We start from the raw sequence: 25,434 nt of genomic DNA, 5'->3' as shown, positions 1-25,434 counted from the left end.
TTGAGATTTTTGAGCTATGCCTCTGACTAAGCCTTCTGCCCCCCAAGCCAGGGCGTATTCTCTCCTGGCACACCTCCCCACCCTTCCTCCCAGAGAAGCCTTCCTCAGCTCTGGCTTCAACCCTGCCCTTCTGAGCATCATCCCTTTCTTTCTTGCTCCATCGCCTCCATGGAGGAGGAAGCAACGATCATGGCAGTGCTTCCTCTACAGAAAGCTTCCTGTAGCTGAGCAGACAGTCCGTCTCTGGTGATGGACTCTGACAGGCAAAGGAGGGCCCTATCCACGGGGCTATACAAGAGGTTTCCCGGCCCCGCAGACCCCCATAAACCGCATCTTAGATAGAGAAGATCTTTATTGCAAATAGTTTGCTAGTAAAGCGATACACACACCAAGAGGGGTGTAACCATTTCAATCCAGTTTTTCCCAGGAATCAATCAATTCCTTCACCTTCATCTCCCCTGCCATCTTGGCTTGGAGATGATCTAATTCTGGTCATTTCTTCATGCTAGAGGGCCAGGTGAGGCAGGTACTGAGTGTCCCTCTCCCCTCTTGAATTTGGTCCCAATGATTGGGGTTAAAGGGTGGCCCCTTTGGTGAAGTCTAAATTAATGGTGTTAGTTTCCTCAGGACTCCGAGGCTCCCTACAAAGAGTTATTTCCTATTTGCATGATCCCGAAGGGGGATCCCCAAGAAGACACCTTAATCTTTGACACCCAATACTGTGTCTATAACACTTCCTCTAGATTGTTCTAATCTAGGCCCAGATAATAACCTAATAATGTGGCCCCTATTAGAACTTCTAATATCCCTAATGGCTTACTCTGGCCCCATCTGTGGTCCTTAGACCCCAGGATCTCTTCCATACAGCTCAAGCTAATTCCATTTGAATCCAGCAAGGAACCTTCCCATCCCCTTGAGCTTGTACACTCTCTGGGAACTTGAGAGATCCCCCAGCTTTCTCCCACCAGCCTGTCCCATCTCTCACCTTTAGCACCTGCCTCTACTCAAAACAAGAGGTCTCCTGCTCCGTCTCCTCCCCTGCCTTTCATCCCAGCCAACGCTGACCCCTCCGTTCCCCACTTCCCCTTCAATCCTCTCTTGTCCTCTCTCAGCCTCCCTTTCTTGCAGCCTCAGACTTTGTGCCTCCGCTTCCCAGGGCTGAGTGCGAGCCTGAAGATCGGGGTACCTGGGTCTCTGTTCTATTTCTCTGCTAGAGATGAAAAACTATGGAGAAGAAGTGGTGGCAGCGACTGAGCCACAACCTGAGGGGGTAGCTAGCTGTGTGGTGTCTGGGAGAAAGAAGCCTTCTGAGCTCCCTCCTCTCCTCATTCCCCCTTGGCTTTGCCTAGTGACTCCGACTGGGTCCCCTTGCAGGAGGGGACACACCTGGGGGGCACGAAGCAGGGCAATCGTGAAGATGGCAATAATGAGCAGGTTCCCAGCCACCGCGAGGCCCATGGTGGCCACCGTGGCTGCCAGGGACGACGGAGGGCTGTGGGCCGACAGCCAGGCCCGCCGTGCCCCCATGTCGGCCAGCACGGCCTCCAGCTGGAAAATGCGTGCCCAGCACGGCACAGATGTGGAACAGCTGGTGACTGTGGCCTGGGAGACAAGGGAAAAGCGTCAGGGCTCCATGCACACCTCTGGTCCTCCCCCCGGTGGTGTCAGGATTAGTCTCTCTGGGCCCCAACTTCCTTTCCACCGAATGAGGGTGCGGCTGGATTCGTGCAAAGGTCTCCACATCTTTCATCTCCCTTTTAGCAAGGACTTTCTATGACCCACAGGCAGTCTCCGACCTATACACATGAACCACCCACGGCCCTGCTTCTGCAGTAGAAGTTATAGAAAAGACAACCAGATTTCCTCTGCCCGCATGGTTTTCAATCTTCATTACACTTTGCCACCCCTGCCAGATATTAACCAATTTCAGGTTCCATGGGATTACCCAGCCTCCTCTTTTGAAATGTTGATGCCAGGCAGCTGGGTAGCTCAGTGGATGGAGAGCCAGGCCTAGAGACAGGAGGTCCTGGGTTCAAATTTGACCTCAGACACCTCCCAGCTGGGTGACCCTGGGCAAGTCACTTGACCCCCATTGCCTAGCCCTTACTGCCCTTCTGCCTTAGAACCAATACACAATATTGATTCCAAGATGAAGATAAAGGTTTAAAATAAATAAATAAATAAAACATTGATGCCTTTGGGTGTATAAAGGGGATATTCCTTAAGCCTGGGTGGTGGGGAAACTGCTTTGTAAACTTTAAATGGTCACAAAGGGAAGTAACTGCGCCTATTGGGGGGAGAATTGATGGCATCAGGTCCCTGCTGCCTTTCACACTGGGCTGAGATGAGCAACAAACTAAAGATTCGCTTTTTCTCATGTGAATGAAAAGGTAATCCTGGAGGGCATTAATATGTGTGAGTGGATGAAGAGGTGGGCTGGTCAGGAAGTGATAGGAAGAGGGACCTGATGGACCATCCTTGTGCTTCATTGGTAGCCATAGAATTCTGATTTTGAGGAAGCCCTCCAACTGGTTGAATGGACTTCTACAGACTGGCTCCCAACATCATCATTCAACCAAAACTGCTTTTTCCTAAGTTACCAATGACTCTCTCTCCCCCTTTCTCTCTCTCCCTCTCTCTCTTTCTCTCTCCCCCCCTCTTTCCCTCTCTCCCTCTCTCTCTGTCTCTGTCTCTCCCCCTTTCTCTCTCCCTCCCTCCCTCTCTTTCCCCCTTTCTCTCCCTCTCTCCCTCTCCCTCTCTCTCTCTCTCCTCCTCCCTCTTTCCCTCCCTCTCCTCCTCTCTCCCTCCCTTTCTCTCTCTCCCTCCATTTCTCCCTCTCCCTCTTTTCCTCTCCCTCTTTCTCTCCCCCTTCTCTCCTTCCCTTTCTCTCTCCCTTCCTTTCCTCTCCCTCTCCCTCTTTTCCTTTCCCTCTCTCTTTCCCCCACCCTCTCTCTTTCTCTGCTCCCCCCCCCCCATCAACCCTTATTTTCTGCCCTAGTAATAACTCTGAGAAAGAAGGGCAAGGACAAGGGCTAGGCAATAGGAGTTAAGTGACTTGCCCAGGATCACACCGCTAGGAAGTGTCTAAGACCATATTTGAACACAGGATCTCCCATCTCTAGACCTGATCTCTATTCATTGAGCCAGCCAGCTGTTCTTGCCAGAAATCTTACTAAAGTATAGATCTGACTGAGTCACTCCCCTACCCAATAAACTCTAGCAGCTCCCTATAAGCTTCAAAACCAAATATAAAATCTGCCTGGTGTTCAAAGCCCTTTATGGCTTGGCTCCTCTGGCTTTCCTCCATCCTTACCCCCTGCCATGGCTCACCTACTCTTGGATCCAGGGGGCACCAAGCTCTTGGCTGTCCCTCAAGGAAGATGCTCCATCTCCGTCCACCCTGCCTGGAAGGTTCTCTTTATTGCTACCTCCTGGCTTCCTTCCAGTCCCCCACCTTCTACAGGAAGTAGTTCCCAGTCTCTTTCAATCCTAATGCTCGTCTATACCTTGTCTGTATGTTGACTCCCCACTGGACTGTGCACTTCTTTGTATTTCTTTCTTTGCATTCCCAGCACTTAACACCTAGATGGCACTTAATAAATATTCACTGACTGACTGGCATCCTCTGAAGGAAACAGGTAAGAACTGCAAATGACGGGGCAAGACAAATAGGTGGTTGAGAGCCAGGCCTAAAGATAGGAGGTCCTGCATTCAAATCTGACCTTAGACAGTTCCTAGCTGTGTGACCCTGGACAAGTCACTTAACCTCCATTGCCTAGCCCTTACCACTCTTCTGCCTTGGAACTAAGAGTACTGATTTTAATATAGAAGGTAAAGGAGAGAGACACAGAAAGACAGAAAGAGAGGGAGGGAAGGAAGGAAGGAAGGAAGGAAGGAAGGAAGGAAGGAAGGAAGGAAGGAAGGAAGGAAGGAAGGAAGGAAGGAAGGAAAGGGAAGGAAACAGGAAGGAAGGGATGAGGGATGGAAAGAAGTAGAGAAGGATGTGAGGGAGGAGGAAAAGAAGGAAGGAAGGGAGGAAGAAATGAAAGGAAGAGGGAGGAAAGGAAGAAAAGAGGGAAGGGAGGAAGGGAAGGAAGGACGAGAGGGAGGAGGGAAAGAAGGAAGGAAAGAAAGGAAATGGAGGTGAGGGAAGGAAGTAGAGGGAGGGAAGGGAAAAGGAAGAGAGAAAGGAAGGGATGAGAGATAGAAGGAAGTAGAGAAGGAAGAGAGGGAGGATGGAAGGAGGGAGGGAGGAAGAAAAGGGAGAGAGGAAGGAAAGAAGGAAGGAAGGGGAAGGGAAAGAAGAAAGAAACAAGAAGGAAAGAAGGAGGGATAAAGAAAGAAAGGGAGGATACTGCATCTAGAGTAAGTCTAGCTGGGCTTGAGTCCTTACTAACACTAGCTATATGACCTTGGGCAAGTCATTGCTCTGCGCCTCCATTTCCTTTGTAATCTGCATCACCTGTGCCATGAGGATGTATGTGGTCTGCAAGGTGTTTTGTAAAGGGAGCACTGGTTATCTAGTTCCTCTCCATTATGGACTTCTGTGGGTTGAAATCTGACTCTACAACATTGTTTTTAATGGGGAAAGTGTTTTTCCAAACAGTGGAACAAATAAAGGAACCTTCAGGCATGGCCTACGTGGGAAGTTGCTCGTGCTGCCTCCCCTTTATTGCTCTAGCGTAGGCCACTCGCTTCTTCTGTCTCCCCCACCCTCCGGAGCGCACCACCCCCTCACCGATGTAGTCGAAGCGGCCGGGGGCCAGACATTCAGGGAAGTGGGAAGCGAAGAGGAAACCAGTGAGCAGGGCGCAGAGCAGGTGGTAGCTGTGGTTGACGCTCAGAGCTTCTTGCCCACAGCTGAAGCTCCCTCTGGAACACAGCAGGAGCTGGAGGGAGACGCGGGGGCTCGGGCTAGTGCCTTCCTCTTTATGCTCCTGGTTCTGGGCCTCGGGCTGAGCTATGTGGAGCCCTGGGCTGGGCTTGGGCAGCCTGGGCCCTGGGTCTAGAGCTGGGAGGGGGGTGTCTGGGTCAAGGCCAGGGCTGGGAATTGGGAGCCCGAGGGAGGAAGGCAGGATGCCTCAGTTTCCCAGAACTGGAGCCGGGTGGGGGTGGGAAGGGAAAGGATTCTGGACGTCTGGGGCGAGGAGTTAGGCCGTGCTGCCAGGGGTTGGGTTTAGGGCCGAGCCCCCGCCTTTACCCGATAAAAAAGTGGGAGGTTGTCGAAGAAGAAAGGGTAAGCGAAGGCCACTGTGCGTAAGACCTTACTGAGCCGTGGGTTCTCCAGTTCCAGAAACCTGAAGGGGGGAAGTCACAGTCTCATCCTCTGGGCCCCCTCCCCCAGAGAGGAGCCTGTGCTAGGTGGAGGCACCCGGGCGCGGGGGCAGGGGGGCCACATCCGAGGCGCAGGTACCTCGAATAACAGGAAAGGAAGGTGCAGAGAAGAGAGTTGACGGCGGCTGCGGGCACGAATAGCTGGTGCAGGTTGCTGTTGAGCCAGGAGGAGGGCATGGCGTAGGCTCCGTAGGTGAGCGCACAGGCTGAGGGAACACAGGGGTGGACAATGGCCTGTCATTCTTGTTCCCTGCCTTCCCCGGGGCTCCCGGGCTTGGGCTTCAGGGGAAAAGCTCCTGGAGGGCCAGAGAGGAAAGCCTGGGTGCTTGGTTTAAAAACTAAAAACAAGCGGGTCTCGAGGGCGGCCTCCTGGAATTCTGGGAAGCCCGTGATGGGCACGGAGAGGAGGCGTCAGGGAAAGGCTCCCCGCAGGGGCCGGGGCTCACCCAGGCTGTACAGGCTGAGGGCCCCGTAGTCCAAGAAGTAGCAGATGTGGCGGGCTCGGGGCGACATGGAGCTGAAGGTGTGGGCGCAGCAGGACGTGAACGGGTACAGGCAGATGAGCAGCAGAAACACGAGCAGTGGCCAGTGGTACGGATCCGACCAGAAGCCGGGACCCTCGGCCAGGGCCAAGAACCGCCACAGGAAATACCTAGAAGCAGCGGATGGATTCAGAGGGCAGAGAGAGAAGCCACCTGAAGAGGTCTCCCTCCTCCACTTTTAGAGGAGCCTCCGTTTGGGAGCTGGAGGGAACCTCCGAGTTCCTAGTAGAATTCCTGTTGTTTTTTTATAGCTTGGAAAACGGGGGTCCAAAAACTTGCTTAAGTCCGAGTCGGGACCAGAAGCCGGATCTCTTGACTCCCAAACCTGGGCTCCTATCCCTGTACCACCATCGAGGCTGCGACTCACCTTGAGAAGACACACTCAGCTGCTTACCCAGCGTCTCCTCAAGGGAAGTCGAGTCCTTGGAAGGAGGCGGTCTGGGACTGGGGAACACAGGCCTGGGAATCAGAGGCTTCGAGCCCCAAGCCAATAACATTCTCTGTGAGACCTTGAGCCTGTGGGACTCTGAGCCTCAGTTTCCTCATCTGTCAAATGAACTAGATTGGCCTCTGCCCGTGTGACCATTTTTCACAGTGCTCCACGGGCCCCTGAACCCTAAGTTCTATGAACTCTGTGGACCCCACGGTCAGGGTTGGGGGGCCGTGGCCCTCGCTACTGAGAGACTTCCTATCTGTGTTGATGTTGGGCTAATTATCTAACCTCTTCCGGTCTTCCATTTCCTCAATGTAAAAGGAGAGCCAGGGTTCGAGGTCCCAGTTCACCGTCCCAAGACCCTGTAACTCACTTAAGCTCTCTGAGGCCTCATTTCTTCATCTATCAAGAAGGGGATCAATAAGGACACACGGAAAACCCAGGGGAATTGCCCATAGGCTACGGGGAGGGGTGGGGGAGGGCGAGGAGGGAAAGAATAGGATTTTTGTAACCAAGGAATAATCTAAATTGATTTAAATAAAATTTTCTGAAGTAAAAAAAAAAAGCGAGATCTTAATCTTTGTGTGGCCAGGCTGCCTTTCAGGAAGGAAATAAGATTATTGGGTCTCCTGGCCTTGGCCTCTGTTCTTCCTTCTGTCTTTGGCTTCCAAGGGGACCCTTTAAATCCCCCACCCAGGGGCTTGCCTCCCATATCCCTGCAGCCCCGCCCTCCCTCTCCCCTCCTCCTTCCCTGGCCCTTCTCCCTTCTCCTTCCTTCCTACTGTTCCCTTCCCTGCCCCCACCCCGACAGGACGCCTCCTTGTCACCAGGTGGGCAGGAAGTGGGTCCAGATGTTGACAGTCTCATTTGTCATCTGGAAGGAGCTGAGCACACAGTCCAGGGCAGAGCTGGTGGGATGGCGATAACCTGAGATGATCCCATCTTCCCAGAAGACCTAGGGAGGAAGAGAAGAGCCAGAAGTCCAGAGCCCGGTGCTCTTTGGGATAGAGACCTCACAAAGGATTTTATTTGTAGAAGGCACACCCAGGCGAGAAAATGCCCCCTAGTGCAGGTCTGCACCTTCTCTACAACTTAGAGTTAGAGTTTAAAACATTTTTTTCAACTGATTTGTTTATCAGTTACATCAAAATTCCCAGGTATCTCCCTCTGCCCCTTCCCACACACTAGAGGAGTCACTTGCAAACAAAACAAATATATATAATATATATATATACATATATAAAATACATAGTTTATATATATAAAGAATATATGTGTGTGTATATATATACACATATATATATATAAACTACGTCTTTTATGTTTCTACTTATCAGTTTCTTCTCTGGAGGTGGACAATCACAAGCTATTCTTCCAACATTAATTCTATGGCTGCATATAACGTTCTCTTGGTTCTATTTGTTTCACTTTTCATAATTTCATGTACAACTTTCTATGGTTTTATTTTGTTTTTTAATTAACCTATTCAAGGGCAGCTGGGTGGCTCAGTGGATTGAGAGCCAAACCTAGAGACAGGAGGTCCAGGGTTCAAATTTGGTTTCAGAAACTTCCGAGCTGTGTGACCCTGAGCAAGTCACTTAACCCCCGTTGCCTAGCCCTTACCGAACTTCTGCCTTAGAATCAATTGATTCTAAGGTGGAAAGTAAGGGTTAAAAAAATAAGTCATTGAATTGGGCATGTAGATAAAATAGAGTTCCAGGCCTAGAGAGGGGAGATCCTGTGTTCAAATCTGGCCTCAGACACTTCCCAGCTGTGTGACTCTGGGCAAGTCACTTAACCCCCATTGCCTAGCCCTTACCACTCTTCTGCCTTGGAACCAATACTCTGTAGACAGAAGGTAAGGATTTTAAAACAAATAAATTAATTAACCTGTTCGGCATTTCTTACAGTGTGGTAGTATTCCATCTCAACCATATACCATAACTTGTTCATCCATTCCCCAGGTGATGGGCATCGCCTCAGTTTCCAGTTCTCCACCATCACAAAGATCAATGCTAGAAATATTCAAAACATCTAAGTTCTTTTCTTTCCCCCCCTGATCTCCTTGGAAAACGGACCCACCAGGGAGTGGTATTCCTGGGTCTGAGGGTATATGTATATGCAGTTTTATAACTCTCTGGGGATAATTCCATTTTGCCTTCTAGTTTTTGAAAGTTGTCTAGAGCACTGGGTAATTGGGAAATATTTATCAAAATAAAAATACAATAAAGCATAGACAATGTTAAGATTAATTTTTCTAAGTCATTCCATGCCTTGCTGGGATTTTTGTTGTTTGGCTGCCCCCACCTGTTTCTACCAGAGTTTGACACCTGGAGCAACGAGGAAGTGAGGTTACCTGCTCAAGTCCACAGTCAGCCCACTCCCTGCCCACCTGGAGATGAGGGAGGGCCATGATGGAGTGGGGTGGGGAGGAGCATGGCAAGATCGGAGAGAGGAGAGGAGGAGGGGGAAGAGGAGGAAGAGCAAAGACTGGGGTGAGCTGTAGAGGGAACGTGAAGTCGGGTCTTCCTAGTTTTGTGGCCATCCCAGACTGCCTCTCGTGTATCCAAAGAAAACACAGCATAAAGAAAGCACTGTGTGAAGCCCAAGCCACCGCGTTAAATGACAGCTTTACTGAGGCAGGAATTGAGTGAGCCCCTGGTCAGTCAGACCCAGCAGCTCTGCTACATGTCCCAGGTGTGGGAATTCTCTCCTTCCCCCTTCCCTGCCTCCCTGGCTTCCCCAGTTAAAGCCCCATGTCTAGGGGAAGCCTGTCCCCAATCCCTCTTTGTTCTAGCACCTTCCCTCTGATGACTGCATCCACTTTAGCCTGTCCCTAGGTCATTGGTCCTCGGCTATTTAGAGCTTGTCATCTGTCCTGTTAGATTGTGAGCCGGTTGAATGGGCACAGTCCATCCTTGCCCTTTCTTTGGATCAACAGTGCCTTGCTTGTAGTAGGTACTTAATAAATGTTTATTACCCTTTGCTTTGGACAAATCAATTGAAAGTTTTTGAGCTTTAGTTCCTTTCTCTTTCTCTCTCTCTGTCTCACTCTTACACCTCTCTTTCCCTTTTCTTTCTCGTTCTTCCTCTCTCCTTTCTCTTTCCCTGTCTCTTCTCCCTGCCCTCTCTCCTTCTCTCAGTCTCTTATACCTCTCTTTCCCTATTTCTTTCTTTCTCTCTCTCTCCCTTCCTTCCTTTCTCTCTCCCTCCCTCCTCCCTCCTTCCTTCCTTCCTTCCTTCCTTCCTTCCTTCCTTCCTTCCTTCCTTCCTTCCTTCCTTCCTTCCTCTCTCTCTCTTCCTTCTTCTTCTCTCTTTTCTCTTCCTTTCTTTCTTCTCTTCTTCTTTCCTTTCTTTCTTTCTTTCCTTTCTTTCTTTCTTTCTTTCTTTCTTTCTTTCTTTCTTCTTTCTTTCTTTCTTTCCTTTCCTTTTCTTTCTTTCTTTCTTTCTTTCTTTCTTCTTTCTTTCTTTCTTTCTTCTTTCTTTCTTCTTCTTTCTTTCTTCTTTCTTCTTTCCTTTCTTTCTTTCTTTCTTTCTTTCTTTCTTTCTTTCTTCTTCTTTTCTTTCTTTCTTTCTTCTCTTTCTTTCCTTTCTTTCTTTCTTTCTTTCTTTCTTTCTTTCCCTAATCTCTCTCTCTCTCTCTCTCTCTCTCTTCTTCCTCTCTCTCTCTCTCTCTCTCTCTCTCTCTCTCTCTCCTCTCTCTCTCTCTCTCTCTCTTTCTTTCTTTCTCCATACCTTCTGCCTTAAAATCAATATCAGTTCTAAGGCAGATGGACAGAAGGGCTAGGCAATGGAGGTGAAGTGACTTACCCAGGGTCACCCAGCTAGGAAGGGTCTGAGGTCAGATTGGAAGCTCAGGACCTCCCATCTCAAGCCTGGCCTTCTATCCCCTGAGCCACTGAGCTGCTCCTGAGCTTTAGTTTCTTGGTGGATAAAATGGGGCTATATCACATATTTTATAGGACTAGGAGGAAAGCACTTTCTCTACTTTACATGGCTATAAAATTGGAAATTCATAAAATGGTTGTCATGGTCACTTCTGCAGCTATCACATGAGGAAGGGCTGACACCATAATGGGATGATGGAGGGCTGGGCTGCCTGAGAGACTTCCCAAGGATCAGGGAGAGAAGAAGACAATGGAGAAGTACAAGAGACAGTTCTCAGCCTGGTTTGGCTTGAGAGGGCAGGGTGGAGGAGAGAGGCAGGCCCTGAAAGTGAGGGAGATGGACTGAAGGGGTACCGACCCCTCTCTTACCCGAGGGACCTGATGAACCCGGAGCAGCTGGGGTAACTTGATGCTCAGCATGGTGGCTCAGTGGGGGGGGCACCCCCAGGAGAGGGGCCGCCCCCCCTCCTTGCCTCAGCCACAGTCAATGGACACTGGAGCCCTAGAGATGTGGAAAAAGTTAAAAACATCCTCACCCATAGCAGCCAGCCCAGCCCCACTCCCAGTCCAGCCACTGAGCTGGAGGCAGGTGGGTCCCAGGCACCCAGCCACCCAGACCCTGCTCCTCTCTCCCCGAGGCTAGACTAGAGAACAGGGGTTCTCTGGATGTGGGTTCTGGGGGAGAGATGCACTGAGACAGGAGCCAGGGCCCCTTTCCCAGCTGGTTTCCTGTAGGGCTGTAGGAAGCCAGGCTCAATTTCCTTTCAATTTGGGAAGGAACCCAACTTACCCCCCACCCAGCAATTGTCTAACATAAGCCTGTGTCCTCCCATGCCTTCCCCTAAACACAGCCTCTTTGCCCAGGATTCGAGTTCTCAAACCCCTTCCTGTCCCTTTCCCAGAGAGGACTCAGTACCCCTGATGTCTCCCCTCCTCCTTCCCTTCTCAGAGAAGCTGCCCAACTTCCTTTCCTTTACCCAGAAGCCCCTGAATCCCCTTTCCCAGAGGAGACCCAGAACTCTGGTCCTTGGACCTCCATCACCTCCCCGGTGCCCTTGGTCTCAGGAAGGGGCTACTCTTCTCTCGTTGGCCCTGGGCAGTGCCCATGCTGGACCACTTACTTAATTCAATCCTCCTTTGTCTAGTTGGGACAAGTACCCCCATTGAGAGGGCCTGGGCAGCCTCGGGGAGCTAGGCAAGGGGTCAGGGGGCAGCTTGCTGGCTTCTCTCCCTTCTCCTTACTAAATCTGTTTCAGGGCATGGGACCCAGGTGCTCTGGCCTCCCTGGGCTGCCCGCACCCAAGAGCAGGCAGCGTGCCCAGGCTCAGGCTGAGCCCAAAAAAACATCTTGTAGGCGAAAGAGGGCCTGGAGTTGGGCACCCAAGTTGGGACACTGGGTGCCCTCTGGAATGGGGAGGAATCTCAGAAGGAAGAGGAAGAGGCAGCCAAGGCCAGTGTGGGACAGGGAACAGGGCTGGGACCCAGATACCTGGCTGAGGGCAGGCCTGGGGCTGGGGAGCAGAATGGCTAAGTCCTGTCTAGGATGGCACCGAGGGCCCCAGGATGCAGGATGCCTAGGTCTTCTTTGGAAGGGGAGGGACCTGGGGGAGTTCCAGACTGGGTCCCTTGTGAATCCTTTACCCTCCCCTTTCCCTCTAGACCCCCCCCCCAGACCTGTGAAGCTTTCTCTCCAGGCTCCGTGGCCCCAGTCTGGGGCCCAGCTCTGTCCCAGGCTCCCCCACCCGCTGCTCTAGCCTCCTTTCTCAGGCACATTCCTTGGCACAAATGGAGGGGCAGGGCCAGGCTGGGCAGGAACCGCCCCCAGGGGGAGGAGAGATGTCACTCTCGCACCCCCCAAGTCCAGCCCAGCCCAGCCCAGCCCAGTCCAGCCACCGAGAAAACTTTCCAGCCCTGCTCTGTTTGCCAACACCCACCCCCCATCCCACTGGCCTGGGGGTTCAGACCTCCCTGTCTGCTGTCTCTGGCATCTCTTTAACTCCTTGTTTCCCTCCCAGTTGGACTGCGTTTCTCTGGGCCTCCCACCAGCCGCCCCCGTCGTCCCCTCTTTGGATGCTCCCCCAGGCACCGCTTCTCACTTCCTCCAGGAAAGTCGAGGGCAGTCTGGGCCCCCTCAGGAGGACCGTGGCTGGTGGCCCTGAGGCGGGGCACCCCCCGAGGATGGGGAGAGGAAGCACAAGGCCGCCCCCCCCCCAGAGAGCCATGTAATGGGCAGTGGGAGCGGGGAGGGGAAGGAGGAACTTGGGTTCAAATGATGGCAGAAGGGCACAGGATGCCCACACACACCCAGCTCCTACACGGGGAGAGTTTTTAATTTCCTAAACACTGTCCTAGAAGTGGAAGTATCTAGTTGTGCTTAGAGATCTTAGCTGGGGGGAGCTTAGGCACTCTCTGCAGGGAGATGACTGGGGTCTAGTGTGGGTGTGGGCGCTGGGGAGGCCCCAAAAGAGGGAGGGGGGAAGCGGTTGATGGCCTGGCCGAGCGAGGGGCCTCCTGAAAAGATGGGCCTTTTCTTACCCACAAGATGGTGTGTTTGATGTGAATGGCCTGATCTGGGCCGCCTCTGAGCAGGATGTCCTGTTTCACCAGGATGGTGGGATCCTCCCTGAGGCTGTGGTCAGGGAAACCTCCATCCCTGGCCTGGCTTCCTTGTCTTAGACCCTGGAGGCTGGGCCAGGCTGGCAAGTCTCCCTCCTGGTACTAGAGGTCTGGGCCGGGAGGCAGGAGCTCGGGGGTGGGAGGGGTAGAATGGGAAGAGACAAAGGGGGAACAATTCGTGCCTTGTCCAGCCTTGGTGGGACATGGTGTTATGGGGCTAGGAGCAGAGGGAGGCAGAGAGGAGGTGGCGATGCAGCCAATTGGAGGGCGCATGCTGTGGGGGACCCTTAGTCTCCCGGAGCCGTCCCTCTGTACATCCCATTAGCAGGCAGATCACTGCTGCCGGCTCTACACATAGCCTGGGCGCCATGCCCACAGGTTCCATAGCTGGCCCTTCCTCCCGCTCTATTCTGGAAGCGTGTGCAGGCTTGGGCATACGCGCCGCTCACACCTTTGGGGCCACTTTCTTCCCAGAGAGGGGTTGGGAACTCAGCCTGATGGACCTGTTTAAGAATCTTCCCTGCCTCTGGTGCACCTCCAGATCTGCCCGGGCTGCTGGGGAGACTCCAAGAAGCCTTTCCCTGCCTACCATGCTTTTTTCTGCACTTCCTAGCACCTCGCACAGAACTCTTTAAATGGCAGCATCACTCCGACCTTTCTACCATTTAATCAGGAATGAGATTCTGGCTTGTGTGTGGGAGGGGTGACCGAGGCCCAATGACACTCTATTTGGAAGGGCCTGGATGGGTTGGAGAACTCACCAATCCCTTTTGTAATTCTGAAATACCCTGTCTCCCCCCTAGCTGCCCCCAGCCACATCACCCACATCTCTGAAAGGAACCTCTGCTGCCCACAGTATCTTGTGACCTCCAGCTTCCTGAGGCCCCTGGCCACACACATCTCATCTCCTGAGCCCCGATCCCCTCATTTCTCTGGTCCTCTGGCCTCTCCCCTCTGGTTGCTGAGGGATCCCTGCCGTGACTTTGGACTCCCTACAGCCTGAATGGTTGCATTCCTTCCAGAGGGCTGAAAAACCAGTTTGAAGAATTAACTGAGTTTGGTGGGATGTTATCATACAAATCTGTGAATGGTTTCAAAGTATTTACATCTCTAGCAACAGTAATCTGTAGGGAATTGAAATTTTGTTACTGTATCTCTCACTAACTCCTGCTTGAGTTTTTGTGAGTTTGTATGTATTTTCCTTTTACAAAATTCAATCCCTAATGGAAGTAGGCTCAGATAATGGCTCTGCTATTTGCTGTCTGGGTGGCCTGGCACACAAGTCATCTAATGTCTGTTTCCTCAGCTGTAAAAGAGATTGGACTAGATGATCTCTAATGTTCCTTCTAGCTATGGAGCTTCAAATTATTAGGGATCTGCTTTCCCCATCTGGAACAGGATGACACAGCCTCATCCCATCTGGTTGAGCTGGGGGTAAGGAGGGCTCCATTTCTTTAACTGTAAAATGAAGGTCTGGAGACTCTCTGGGGTCCCCCTCTCTAGATCCTAGGATCCTGTGCAGACAGGAATGGAAGTGATAAACTTTGGGGAAATGTAGACCTTTCCTCACTTATCTTGCCTAGGATTCCATCCAATTTGCTTTTCCCTGACCCCTAAAATGGAAGCACAATGCTTTCCTAAGCAAGAAAGGAAAGCGAAGCCTTACATGCTTATTGGTCACTCCTACCTTTGAACCATTTTCACCTTCTAGGGATGTCACCTCCGAATATTTTATTTCCTTGAAAATATTGGGGTGATCATTCTCTCAGCTGAGACTACCAGACCATCCTTCCTCTAACTCCAAGTTATCACCCTCAGCTTACTTAAAAAGTAACCTCCACTTGTCTTAGACTCAATACTGTGTATTGGTTCTGAGGCAGAAGAGCAGTAAGGGCTGAGCAATCAGGGTTAGGTGACTTCCCCAGGGTCATACAGCTAGGACACATCTAAGGGCAGATTTGAATTGTCCTCCCTATTCTAGGCCCGGCTCTGGGTGCACTGAGCCACCTATCAGCCTCAGCTTGCTCTTTTGCCCCACACTCCCCACCTGAGACTTTTGCCTGCCACTTCAGCTACTCACATCTGCCAACCATCCCTCCCCCTCCAGCCTTTTCTCTGGACCATCTCCTCCCAGCCTTTCCACCAGGATGGGCAGGTGCCAGTGAAGAGGTTCAGGACAAGGCAATAACGAGAACATATTGCTTTCCAAACTCATGTGCACTTCAGCTTCTTGACAATGGGATACTTGATCCCAATGGTAATGGTTGGAAATGACAGAACAAGTGACTTCTTTGAATTTACCCAATGGATGGAGGGGAAGGGGGGAGACCAACTATGGAGAAGGGCAGAATTGCCACCCCATTTCATTCCCTTTTTTCTAGGGATTCCATGTAGAAAGTAATTTCCAGAAGGCAGAGAGGGTCAGGGTTAGGAGGACTTTATTGAATGATGTTTCAGTCTTACAGTCTTTGCTGGGGGGTTAGAGAACACCCCACTCCTGCCCCCATTCTCCCAGATTTGGCTTCTCGGAGGTGCTGGGCAGCTGTGCCGCTCCTCTAGGAACCTTGTCAGGGAAGTTGCTGTTGGGATCTGTTGGGGGCAGGAGGAGCAACAAATTCTTCCTCTCCTTTCAGTCATCCAACTTGACCTTTCTCTGCTTTCAGCCCCTTATTCTGGGTGCCTACCTGACCCTCCCCAGACCCCAAAGATGCCTGAGTTGGGGGAAGGGGATGAGAAGGAAGGGGCACTGCCATGTGCCAAAGGGTCCCGAGGAAAATGAAGAAGGGGGAGGGAGGAAGATATGCCTGGGCAGTGTGTCCCAGTGTGCTCTTGCTGCCGTGATCTGCCCTCGATGCCCTGAGCATTTGCCATGATCTTTGCTCCTACCACCCCAATCTTGATCTCAACACCCCCAAAACTACCCTGCTGAGAGATGAGACACCCATGCTCAGCCAAGAAACCAGAAATCCTGACTTCCTTCCCCAACAAGTCCTATGTTGGTCAGAGCCTGAAGAGAGAATGGGGAGGGGAGAGGGGCAGGGATAGCTGGGGAGCCTCTCTGGGCTTTCTTTATCCCCACCCACCCAGTCTCTAACCACCAGGTATTCCTGGGTCTCTCCTTCCCCTAATTTTGTCACATTTGCAGGTTAACTTCCCTGCAATCCTCAGCTGGGGAAGCCCGAGACTGAGTCTGACAGAAGTAACCCCTTCCCACAATCTCTGGTGCCACTGAAGCCACTACTTCCCCCCATCACTCCCAGCTCCATCACAACACAGCAGCCAAAAGGTTACAGAAAGATGGCTGAGGCTGGAACAGGAAACCCTACTCAGGTTGAGTCAGACACAGCCCATGGCTCCTGGAGATGCCTCCAGTTTCCTGCCCTAGCAGCTATGGGGAGAGCCAAAAAAGCAGAAGTGGGGGCCCAGGTTCCGGTGGAACACAAAGCAGGCAGGAGTGGAGTTAGAGCAGTAATACTGGAATCGAGGCCAGTCTTGAATACCCTGCCTGAAGGAGCAGGAGTCCATTTCTGCCTTCCCTGTAGGCCTCTCTTTAGCTCCTAAGCTGCTTTGCTCCTCCACCCCGACTCAGGGTTATGGAGGGAAGGAGAATAGGGACTAGAAAGGGGACAACCTCCCAGACACCCACCTCAAACCAACTCACCACCTCTGGGGGGTGGGGGTGGGGGCTGAGTCATCCACTCCTCCCCCCTCTACCCTGGATCTTGGGTAAGGAAGGAGAGGGGCCCTCTGGTGTCCCCTCCTTGCAAAAGGTCCAGGAAATGCTCCTCAAACGGCTCCTGCTTTTGAATCAAATGAAATACAATCCCCTTTGCCTGTAGCTTCCCCCCTGAGGGTGACAATGGGGGGCTGGGGTAGTCGAGGGTGCCAAGACCTTCCCGGATTGGAGCAAAATAAAACGAGAAGGATTAAAAGGAACCGGAGGCACTCTCCTGCTCCAAGGTTTCTTTCCCTTCTTTTCGGACACAGGTTAGGCGGGGGGAGGGGACCCCATCCTCTTAGCCCCCTCCTTTGCCCTCCCTGTTGCCTCTCTGCATGACCGGGGAGGGACTGTGTCTATGTGTGTGTGTGTTTGTGTGTGTGTGTCTGTATGTGTGTCAGTATGTTGGGGGAATGGTTGCAGTTGGTGGCCCCGGATGCAGGCGAAGGGAGGAGAGATTGGAGTCAACCCCAGTGTGGGGTGTGGGGGGAAGTCTCAGCCAATCTCTTTCCACTGCTTGTAGAAGTCCAGCACATTCTTGATCTCGACACTGGCATGGGTGGCTGCTTGAATTGCTGCCTGCAAGGTGAGGAGAGGTGGAGGGGTGCAGGTGTCACAGGCAAAAAGCTGTGGAACTTTGCTTTTTGTGTGCACAGTTACAGGGGGGTCAACAGGTAAATGGGCCAGAGGACAAAGGTGAAAAGGGAAATGGGGTAATGGATCTCTCAGAAACCCAACTAGGTAGATGATCCCAAATGAGAGCATTAATCATCTGCAACCAGAAAAAATCCCAGACCTTTTTTTGGAATAGCTGAAATAACAGCTAACATTTACTTAGTGCTCTAAGGCTAACAAAGGACTTTATAGTAAAGATCTCATTTGATCCTCCCAGCAACCAGGACAGGTAGGTGCACTTAATATTCCTATTCTATAGCCTACAAGAGGGGAAGTGACTTGCCCAGAGTCACAAGGTCAGGCAGAACAGGCCCACACTCTGTTTGCCGTGGCACCACCAGCTGGATCCGGAGAATGGGCTTGGGAATCAAATGTGTCTAGATCCTGACTCTGCCACTCATTAACTGTGGACAGTCACTCACCTCTCTGGGACTTCCTTTTTCTAGCTCTAAATTTTATTTGTCTCAATTCTCTCACTGTGTCATTATCTACTAAAGGACCTGACTTGGATTGGAGAAGTCATCCTCCTAGAAGAACGAGAAGAGGGGAAGCTGAGCTTGGGGATCTTATTCAAGTGGGGTTCAGCCTCAAGTAGTTACTGTCAACCTACTTACCTGCATGGAGCTGGAGAAAGCACTGGGATTATCCATTTGAAGACCAGTGACGATGGTCACCATGCCACTAGGGTCATCCTCTCCAATTCCCTGCGCCAGAGTCAGTTGTTTGCAACTGTCCAGGATCTTATAGAGGGTCCTGGGATGGAGAGACAACCTATCAACCCATGAAATGGGCTTCTCTCTAAAAAACAAAATAATTAAGAGAGGAAGGAAAAATGGGTGCAAGGAGATGGGCTGAGATGGAATTCTGACATCTGTATCCCAAGGGGGGGGGGGGGGAGGGAGGGAGAGAAGATAATAACATCTGAATTTCTCCTTAGCAGCAGAGCAACGAAGTTGACAGTTCAAAAAAAAAAAAAAAGGGCTGGAAGTCATACAGAAGAACTTACATTTCAACTACCAGAGGTATGAAATCTAGAATGGGGGGGGGGGGGGGGGGTCTGAGGGAGCTCTGGTAACATGTAGGAAGTTTAGGACCTAGATTAGGAGCCATTCACCAGGGGCAGATGGAGGAATGAATTGTTTTCTTTCCTGGATACCTCAAAGAATTATTTTCTTGCTCTCAATGCTCTATGCCAAAATCCCAAGAGGGATAGGTAGTTGGCAACTCAGAACATCCTTCCTCCCATTTCAGGCCCTAGGGGTGCCAAGACTATAACTTTACCAGGCATCTACATCCTGCCTCTTCAGTTTATGCCGCTCAAAACTCTTCCCCAACTCTTTCTGGCAGCGAATGTACCTGTAAAGAAGGAATAGGAGAGAGATGTTTGGTTCTAGAAACTAGGTGCATTGGGAAGGGGGTTGTAACAGAACAAAGGGGGTCATTATGAATCTGGGGGAATCAGTTTTCGGTGTGGGAGGAGGAAGGAGCCCTGTGCTCAGATCCTGAGTCTGTCTGAGAGCCACCTGAGGCTGCTTTCCTGCTGAGCTGAGCTCAGCTCACTTTTCCTCTCGATAACATCACAGCTTTGGTTCCTCCCTGGGGAGGTGCTGGGGACGAACAGAGCCAGGAGAAGAAAAGCAATAGATGCTTTTGAAGTCAAAGCTTCTGAAGACAAAGCCTAAACAAGTCGGCTTTGTGCTGTTTCCTGACAGGGTGGGGTGGAGTAGAGAGGAGACAGCCAGCTGAGCTGGCTGTTCCTTGAGCAAGAAGGAGGGGGGAGAAGAAGGAATTCTTTTTCTTTCCTCTGTGCCAGCCCATCAGGCCCTCCCCAAACAGCCCTGATCTGACTGCTCAGCCCTGAGAACCTGTGATTCCAGCCCATAACATAGCACATTCCTGGTGAGGAGTAAGAAGGGAGGGAATGGGAATGTTAAATTACCTCCTAGAGGGGGCAGCTGGGTAGCTCAGTGGATTGAGAGCCAGGCCTAGAGACGGGAGGTCCTAGGTTCAAATCCGGCCTCAGCCACTTCCTAGCTGTGTGACCCTGGGCAAGTCACTTGACCCCCATTGCCTACCCTTACCACTCTTCTGCCTTGGAGCCAATACACAGTATTGACTTCAAGACGGAAGGTAAGGGTTATAATAAAAAAAAAAAAATTACCTCCTAGAACACAGTATGAGTGGACCAGTCAGCTCTGAGATAAGTCTTCCTCTAGCTTCCATTCTTCCCCTACCCTCATCAAAGGGAACCTGATGGAATTAGTAACCATCTACCTAGCCCTCTCCCACTTTAAAGTCACTTCTTCTGGACAAGTATTCAAGTATTGGTAGGGACAAGTATTGGTAGGGACTCAGGCCATCTAGTCCAACCCATACCTAGAGACCAAAAAAATGAAGCACAGGTGATGGAAAGGAGGAGGATTGGACAGAATGGTTAACTGGACTGCTCCATCAACCATTAGCCTTGTCCCATTAAAGCCCCACCCACACCTGCACCATCTCTCACCTGTTTCCTTTTTTAAACTCTGCTTCCAGGTATCGGATCCCATCCCTGGCTCCTGGATGTTCCTTCTTTAGCAAGTCTAAACCATCAATCACTAATTCACCAAAAATGGGAAAAATAATAGTGAGCATTTATATAGTCTCTTAAGGTTTATAAAGTGTTTTAGAAATGTCTCATTTTATCCTCACAACCACTTTGGTAAGGAGGAACTATTACTATTTCACAAATGAGGAAACTGAGTGAATTTTCCTAGCACAACACTTTAAATATAGTAAGAACTCAATAAAAATCTGACTAAATGTCCTCTGTAGACTTCAGACATGCCCCTGTCAGTAGCCTACTTAATACATATACTACAGGGAAGAAGCTAAGATTTTGAGGGAGGGTCATTTTCAAGTTTACAAAAAAAAAAGTGGCATGTGGTTACATCAACTGCTAGATTACAGAAAGACTTTCTCAGCTATTCTTTTATGAGGCAGGATCCTTTTTTTTTTCTGTGCCTTCATCTGGAGAGAGAAGGGAACTGAAGCCCCAAATTCTGATCCCCCATGATTCAAGGATGAAAATTATAGGAGGAGGCGGCAGGAAGTACTGAAAGGCTATAATTAAATCCACTAAGGGGATAGATGGTGAGAAAATTTTTAGGAAATTTTTTAAATTTTTTAAAAAAAAATTTTTTAAGGAAAAAATTTAAGGGCTTAGTATCATAAAATGATTAAGGGCAATTGGAAAGTTTTGGGGATAGGACTCTAACCAGTGAGTATCATATCAAGAAAGGGCAGCTACTTGATCCTATAAACATTTGTTAAGTGCCTATTACATGCAAAGCACAGTGGACTGGGAACATGACAACAAAACCACAACAGTCCACACAATTAAGTAAAATATAGAACATGGACCACTAATTTCAGGAGGATCAGAAAAGGCTTCTGTCAGAAGGCAGTGACTGAGCAGGTCTCTGAAGGAAGGACTATATGAGAAGTTCCTTGCAATCTTCATCCACACCATGACGTGCAATACTTCACTTCCTTAGTTCCTTCCAGGTCATCTCCCCTTTATTAGCTGTATTCTCTTCTGCCCACCTTGACCCCTTAGCAAATCACTTCAAGTCTACATTGTCTTATCACATCTCAAGTTGCACTCGGTCAAGCCTCAGCCTTGGATCACTCCCATCATCCACTGCCTTAACCTAACCGTAAAGTGGAGAAAATCATGCATTTCTGGCTGGGAACACTGCAAATCTTTATTATATAACCTCAACTGGACCTTCACTGCCACTAGGCATTCCTTCTACACTTTCTAAATTGTCACTATCCCACTCAATATATTGGGTCTTCCAAAAACTCTTCATCCCTCCTCAAACTTCTACCCTTTCTCAGCTGAGAATTTTGCCTCATATTTACTGAAAAAATCAAACCATTTACAGAGCTCCTACTTCTTCCATTCTTTTCACCTCATGTCACTCAGATACCTTCTACTATTATCCTTCTTCATCCCTATTTTGCATGAAGAGTTGACCCTTACACTGCTAAGGCCAACATGCTAATGATCTCATTCTATCCAGTTTCCTTCAACAGATTGTCTTCACTGACATTCCCATTCTCTCACGTGCCTTCAATCTGTCTACTCGCTGCTTTCCTGCCACCTAAAAACATGCCCATATTGCCCCCATCTTCAAAAAAACATTCACTTGATACTTCTAGTCCCATTAATCTCATCTCTACAAGAGGTACCTCCTCTTTTTTCTCACACACTTCTTAACTATTGCAGTTTTGCTTTTGGCCTTATCATTCTACTGAAAGTGCTCTTTTCAAAGTTACCAACAATCTCTTACTTGCCTAATCCAGTGGTCCTTTCTCAATCTGCATTCTTGACCACTGCAGCCATTGACACTATCAATTACCTTTTAGTAAATGATACTCTCCTTTACTAAATTTTCAGGATGTTATTTTCTTTGCTTATCCCCCTACCTATCAAACAAATTCTTCTCGGTCTTCTTTGCTAGATCATCTTCCAGATCATGCCTTCTAACTGTAGATGTTCCTTAAGGTTTTGTCCTGGGTTCTCTATTCAGTCACTAAATTGATTTCCCTAAAATACAGGTCAAATTGTATCACCCTTCAATTCAATAAACTCCAGTGGTTTCCTATCACTTCCAAAAGCAAATCCAAAGTACTCTGTTGGGCCCTTCATAACCTAGTCACCTCCTACCTTTTCCAGTTTTCTTTTTACTGGCACATACTCTTCAATCTAGTGACACTGGCCTGTCTGTTCCACAAATAAGACGATTCTTCTGAGAACTTTTATCTGTCTGTCTACCATGCCTGTTTTCCCTCCCCTCCTGATTACTGACCTCCCCAGCTTCCTTTAAGTCCTAACTCCAACCCCCACCTTCCACAGGAAGCTTTCCTTAAGCCCTCTGAATTCCACTGTTTCCCTCCTTTTAAAAAATTCTTGGGGGCAGCTGGGTGGCTCAGTGGATTGAGAGCCAGGTCTGGAGATGGGAGGTCCTAGGTTCAAATCTGGCCTTAGACACTTCCCAGCTGTGTGACCCTGGGCAAGTCACTTAACCCCCATTGCCTAACCCTTACCACTCTTCTGCCTTGGAGCCAATACACAGTATTGACTCCAAGACAGAAGGTAAGGGTTTAAAAAAAAATTCTTATTTATCCTGTATCCTTTGCTTATGCTCATTGGAATGCTGTCTCCCCCATGAGTATAAGCTCTTTGAGGGCAAGGACTATCTTTTGTGTCTTTTGTGTACCTTCAGAGCTTAGCAGGGGTTCCAGCACTTAGTAGGTACTTTGTAAAATGTTGATTGAATTTTTAAAAATCACACCTTCTAAGAGTAGATATCCCTCAGGATTCTGTCCTGGGACCCTCTTCTCTTCTTCCTCTATATCAGTGATGGCAAACCTATGGCATGGGTGCCAAAGATGGCCTGCAGAGCACTCTCTATGTGTATGTGTGCCACCCTTCTTCACACCCCAGAATTTGTTACTAGAAAAGTAAAGACACTTAGGTGGATCTTCCCTTCCCCATCTCCACCATGCCTGATGACATTTTTTCATATCACCTAGCCTCTGCCCAGCAGCTCAGTAGGAAGTTCTTTCCCTTTCCCTGTCTGGGGAAGATAAGAGGGTCTGGCACTGTCTGGGGGGTGGGGGCAGGGCCTGGCACTCTGTCTCTAAAAGGTTTGCCATCACTGTTCTATACTGTTTAACTTTAGTGATCTCATAAATTCCCAAGGATTCAATTATCTCTATACTAAAGATTCTCAAATCAACTTATCCAGACCTAACCTCTCTGCTGACCTCTAAATGGTCTATTAGGCATATCCAATTGGATGTCTTGTGGACCTCTTACATTCAACATTTCCAAAACCGAATTCATCTTATTACCCTCCCTCCTTCCAAAATTTCTTATTACTACTGAGGATACTAATTTTCTACCAGTCTCCCAAGTTTGAAAACTAGATGTCACCTTTATTTTCTCACTGCCCTTCCTCTCCATATGTAATTTGTGGCCACAGCCTATTCACTTTACTTTGTTAGTATCTAATAAGCCCTCTTCTCTCCTCTAACGATACTACCACTCTGGGGTACAGGCCCTCATCACCTCACTCCTGGAATATTGCAATACTCTGTTAGTGAGTTTCCTGCCTCAAGTCTCAACACTACAGCCCATTCTCCTCCACTCAGTCATCAAGGTAATCCTCCTATAGCACAATGCCACCCTGTTACTCAAAATCTGGTGGTTCCTCATCAACCCAAGATCAAATATAAAATCCTGTTGGGTATTCAAAGTCTTTTATAACTGAGCCCTCTCCCCCAATTTTTCGTATCCTCTTTTTATCCCTCCAAGTATTCTTTGATCCAGTGACGCTGGCCTTTTTTGCTATTCCTTGAGTTTTATACTCTGGGCATTTCTACTACATTCATTCCAGGCATGGAAAGCTCTTCCTCATGTCTACTTCTGGGCTTTCCTGACTTCAACGTTTTCGCTAAAATGCCAACTTCTATATGATGCCTTTTCCCAAGTCACCTTAAATCTAATGCATCCTTTTTTTTTTTATTACTTCCAATTTACCCTGTAAATATCTTGTTTGTACACAATTACATGTTACCTCCCCTGTTACATTGTATACTCTTGGAGAGCAGGGCCTACCTTTGCCATTCTTTGTATTCCTGGAGTTTAACAGAGAATGACACATAGTAGCCACTTATTAGAAGTTTCTTAGACTGACTGATCTGAGACATAGAGGACCATTTGTGCAGAGAGGCATGGTGGCTGGAGATGGAATATCAAATATGGAAAAGAGCAGTAACATGAAATGATTAAAAAAAAAAAGGTGGGCTCTAGCCTGAAGAAGTTGTATTTTACCCTAGAGTAAAATTTTCAGATTTGTATTTTAAGAATGTTGATTTGGTGGCTAGTGGAGAATGGCTAAGAAAGGGAGAGACTGAGGCAGGGAGCCCAGGGAGGACACCGTTAACAGCAGTTCAGTGCATCAAAGTAGAGGTCCTAACCTAGTGAGCTGAGATTTATGAAGTCCCACAACATCCTTCTGAGTCCCTGTCAGAGACACAATCCTGAGCCAAATGGACAAATGGTCCAAGATGGCATTATTGATATTCTTATGACATATTCCTGCCCTTCCAACTCCCAAATCTTTACCTGTCCTAGGGATGATGACAATGAACCTGCCACTGGTGGCCAGCTGGCGGATGATGGGGAGGTGCTGGCAGAGAGCCTGAGTGTCAGGGACAAGATATGGGGACATCGCCGACTGAGCCTTGGGCTGCTGCAAACTCCCCTCCAGCTGGGACACCTCGAGCTGGTGGAGAGAACAGCAAAAAGCAGTGAGTTGGATGCTCGTACCCCTCTTCAAGGATTACCACTTAAGTGGGAGGGGTAGAAGTCGACTATTAGAATGTTTCTCTTGACATTTAAGTTGCCATGGTTTAAAGGAAGGAGATGGAGAAAATAAGAAAAGACAGAACAAGAAATGGGAAGGTTGAGGTCAAAGGAGAAAGACTTGGGGGAGGGGAGAGGAAGGGATGGAAGCTAGACAGTATGGGGGACTTCTATATGAAAAATACTACAATGGGAATATTGAGGAGGACAAAGTTCCTATTTTCCCACCTGCAGTCGAAGTTGAGCCATGTCTCTCATAAGTCGATTCCTCCGGGCCTCTTCCTGGGCCTGTTTATGGAAGAAAAGGAGAGACTAGCTGGAGAAGAATAAGGACTGGATTAGGAAATTCTCCTTCTTTAAGAATCAAAATCAGGAGAAATCTCTGTGGAGTATTAGTCTTGCAATCAAATGCCTTTTAACCATCCCTGCTGGGAAAGCAAAGTACAATAAGTTCCATTCCTTGAATTTAAACCCTTGCATCAATCAACACTTACTGATCATCTACTATGTCGGGTATAAACACCTAATCTCTGCTTTCAAAAATTTTACATTTATTGTAACTAATTAAACCAAGGAGTACTTGATAAGTACTTATTTGGGTAGGGTAGGCAATAAAATAAAGAAGGAATAATAGACTGAAATGTGGAGGGAATGCTTCAAGAAGTAAGATTTGGAAAATGTTATCAACTCGAGACAGCTGAAGAGGAGTGCAAAAGGTGAGAGAGAAGGAATACAGTATAGGAATGGAGAACCATAGGAAGTTTTTGAGCAGAACAGTGACATGATCAAAGTAATTTTGGCCAAGTAAT

General features: G+C 49.1%; 2 protein-coding genes across 5 annotated transcripts in view; both read right to left on the bottom strand.

The window, feature by feature from the left end:
• Positions 1 to 334: 334 nt before the first annotated feature.
• Positions 335 to 11,986, bottom strand: PAQR6 (progestin and adipoQ receptor family member 6). Its single transcript, XM_056816250.1, is given in 9 exon segments — positions 335 to 1,554; positions 1,556 to 1,602; positions 4,739 to 4,889; positions 5,201 to 5,297; positions 5,414 to 5,540; positions 5,781 to 5,986; positions 7,137 to 7,264; positions 10,566 to 10,698; positions 11,871 to 11,986. Coding segments are annotated over 8 exon segments (1,137 nt in total). The 5' UTR covers positions 10,617 to 10,698; positions 11,871 to 11,986; the 3' UTR covers positions 335 to 1,224.
• Positions 11,987 to 15,233: 3,247 nt separating this feature from the next.
• Positions 15,234 to 25,434, bottom strand: part of SMG5 (SMG5 nonsense mediated mRNA decay factor) — a 32,121-nt gene continuing 21,920 nt past the window's right edge. For 3 of the 4 annotated variants that reach the window (XM_056816244.1, XM_056816246.1, XM_056816247.1), the window contains 6 exons: positions 24,854 to 24,913; positions 24,386 to 24,545; positions 19,712 to 19,802; positions 18,487 to 18,561; positions 17,820 to 17,958; positions 15,234 to 17,109 (listed from right to left, as the gene is read on the bottom strand). In XM_056816244.1, the coding sequence (XP_056672222.1) occupies positions 17,026 to 17,109; positions 17,820 to 17,958; positions 18,487 to 18,561; positions 19,712 to 19,802; positions 24,386 to 24,545; positions 24,854 to 24,913 (609 nt within the window). In that variant the 3' untranslated portion in view covers positions 15,234 to 17,025. Of the gene's footprint in view, positions 17,733 to 17,819; positions 17,959 to 18,486; positions 18,562 to 19,711; positions 19,803 to 24,385; positions 24,546 to 24,853; positions 24,914 to 25,434 lie in introns of all 4 variants that reach the window. The other variant, XM_056816245.1, reaches the window with a different exon arrangement.

The sequence above is a fragment of the Monodelphis domestica genome, chromosome 2, assembly GCF_027887165.1.
Source record: "Monodelphis domestica isolate mMonDom1 chromosome 2, mMonDom1.pri, whole genome shotgun sequence".
Taxonomy (NCBI): domain Eukaryota; kingdom Metazoa; phylum Chordata; class Mammalia; order Didelphimorphia; family Didelphidae; genus Monodelphis; species Monodelphis domestica.
The sequence above is the reverse complement of the archived record's forward strand: the minus strand, read 5'-3'. Positions and strand labels throughout refer to the sequence as shown.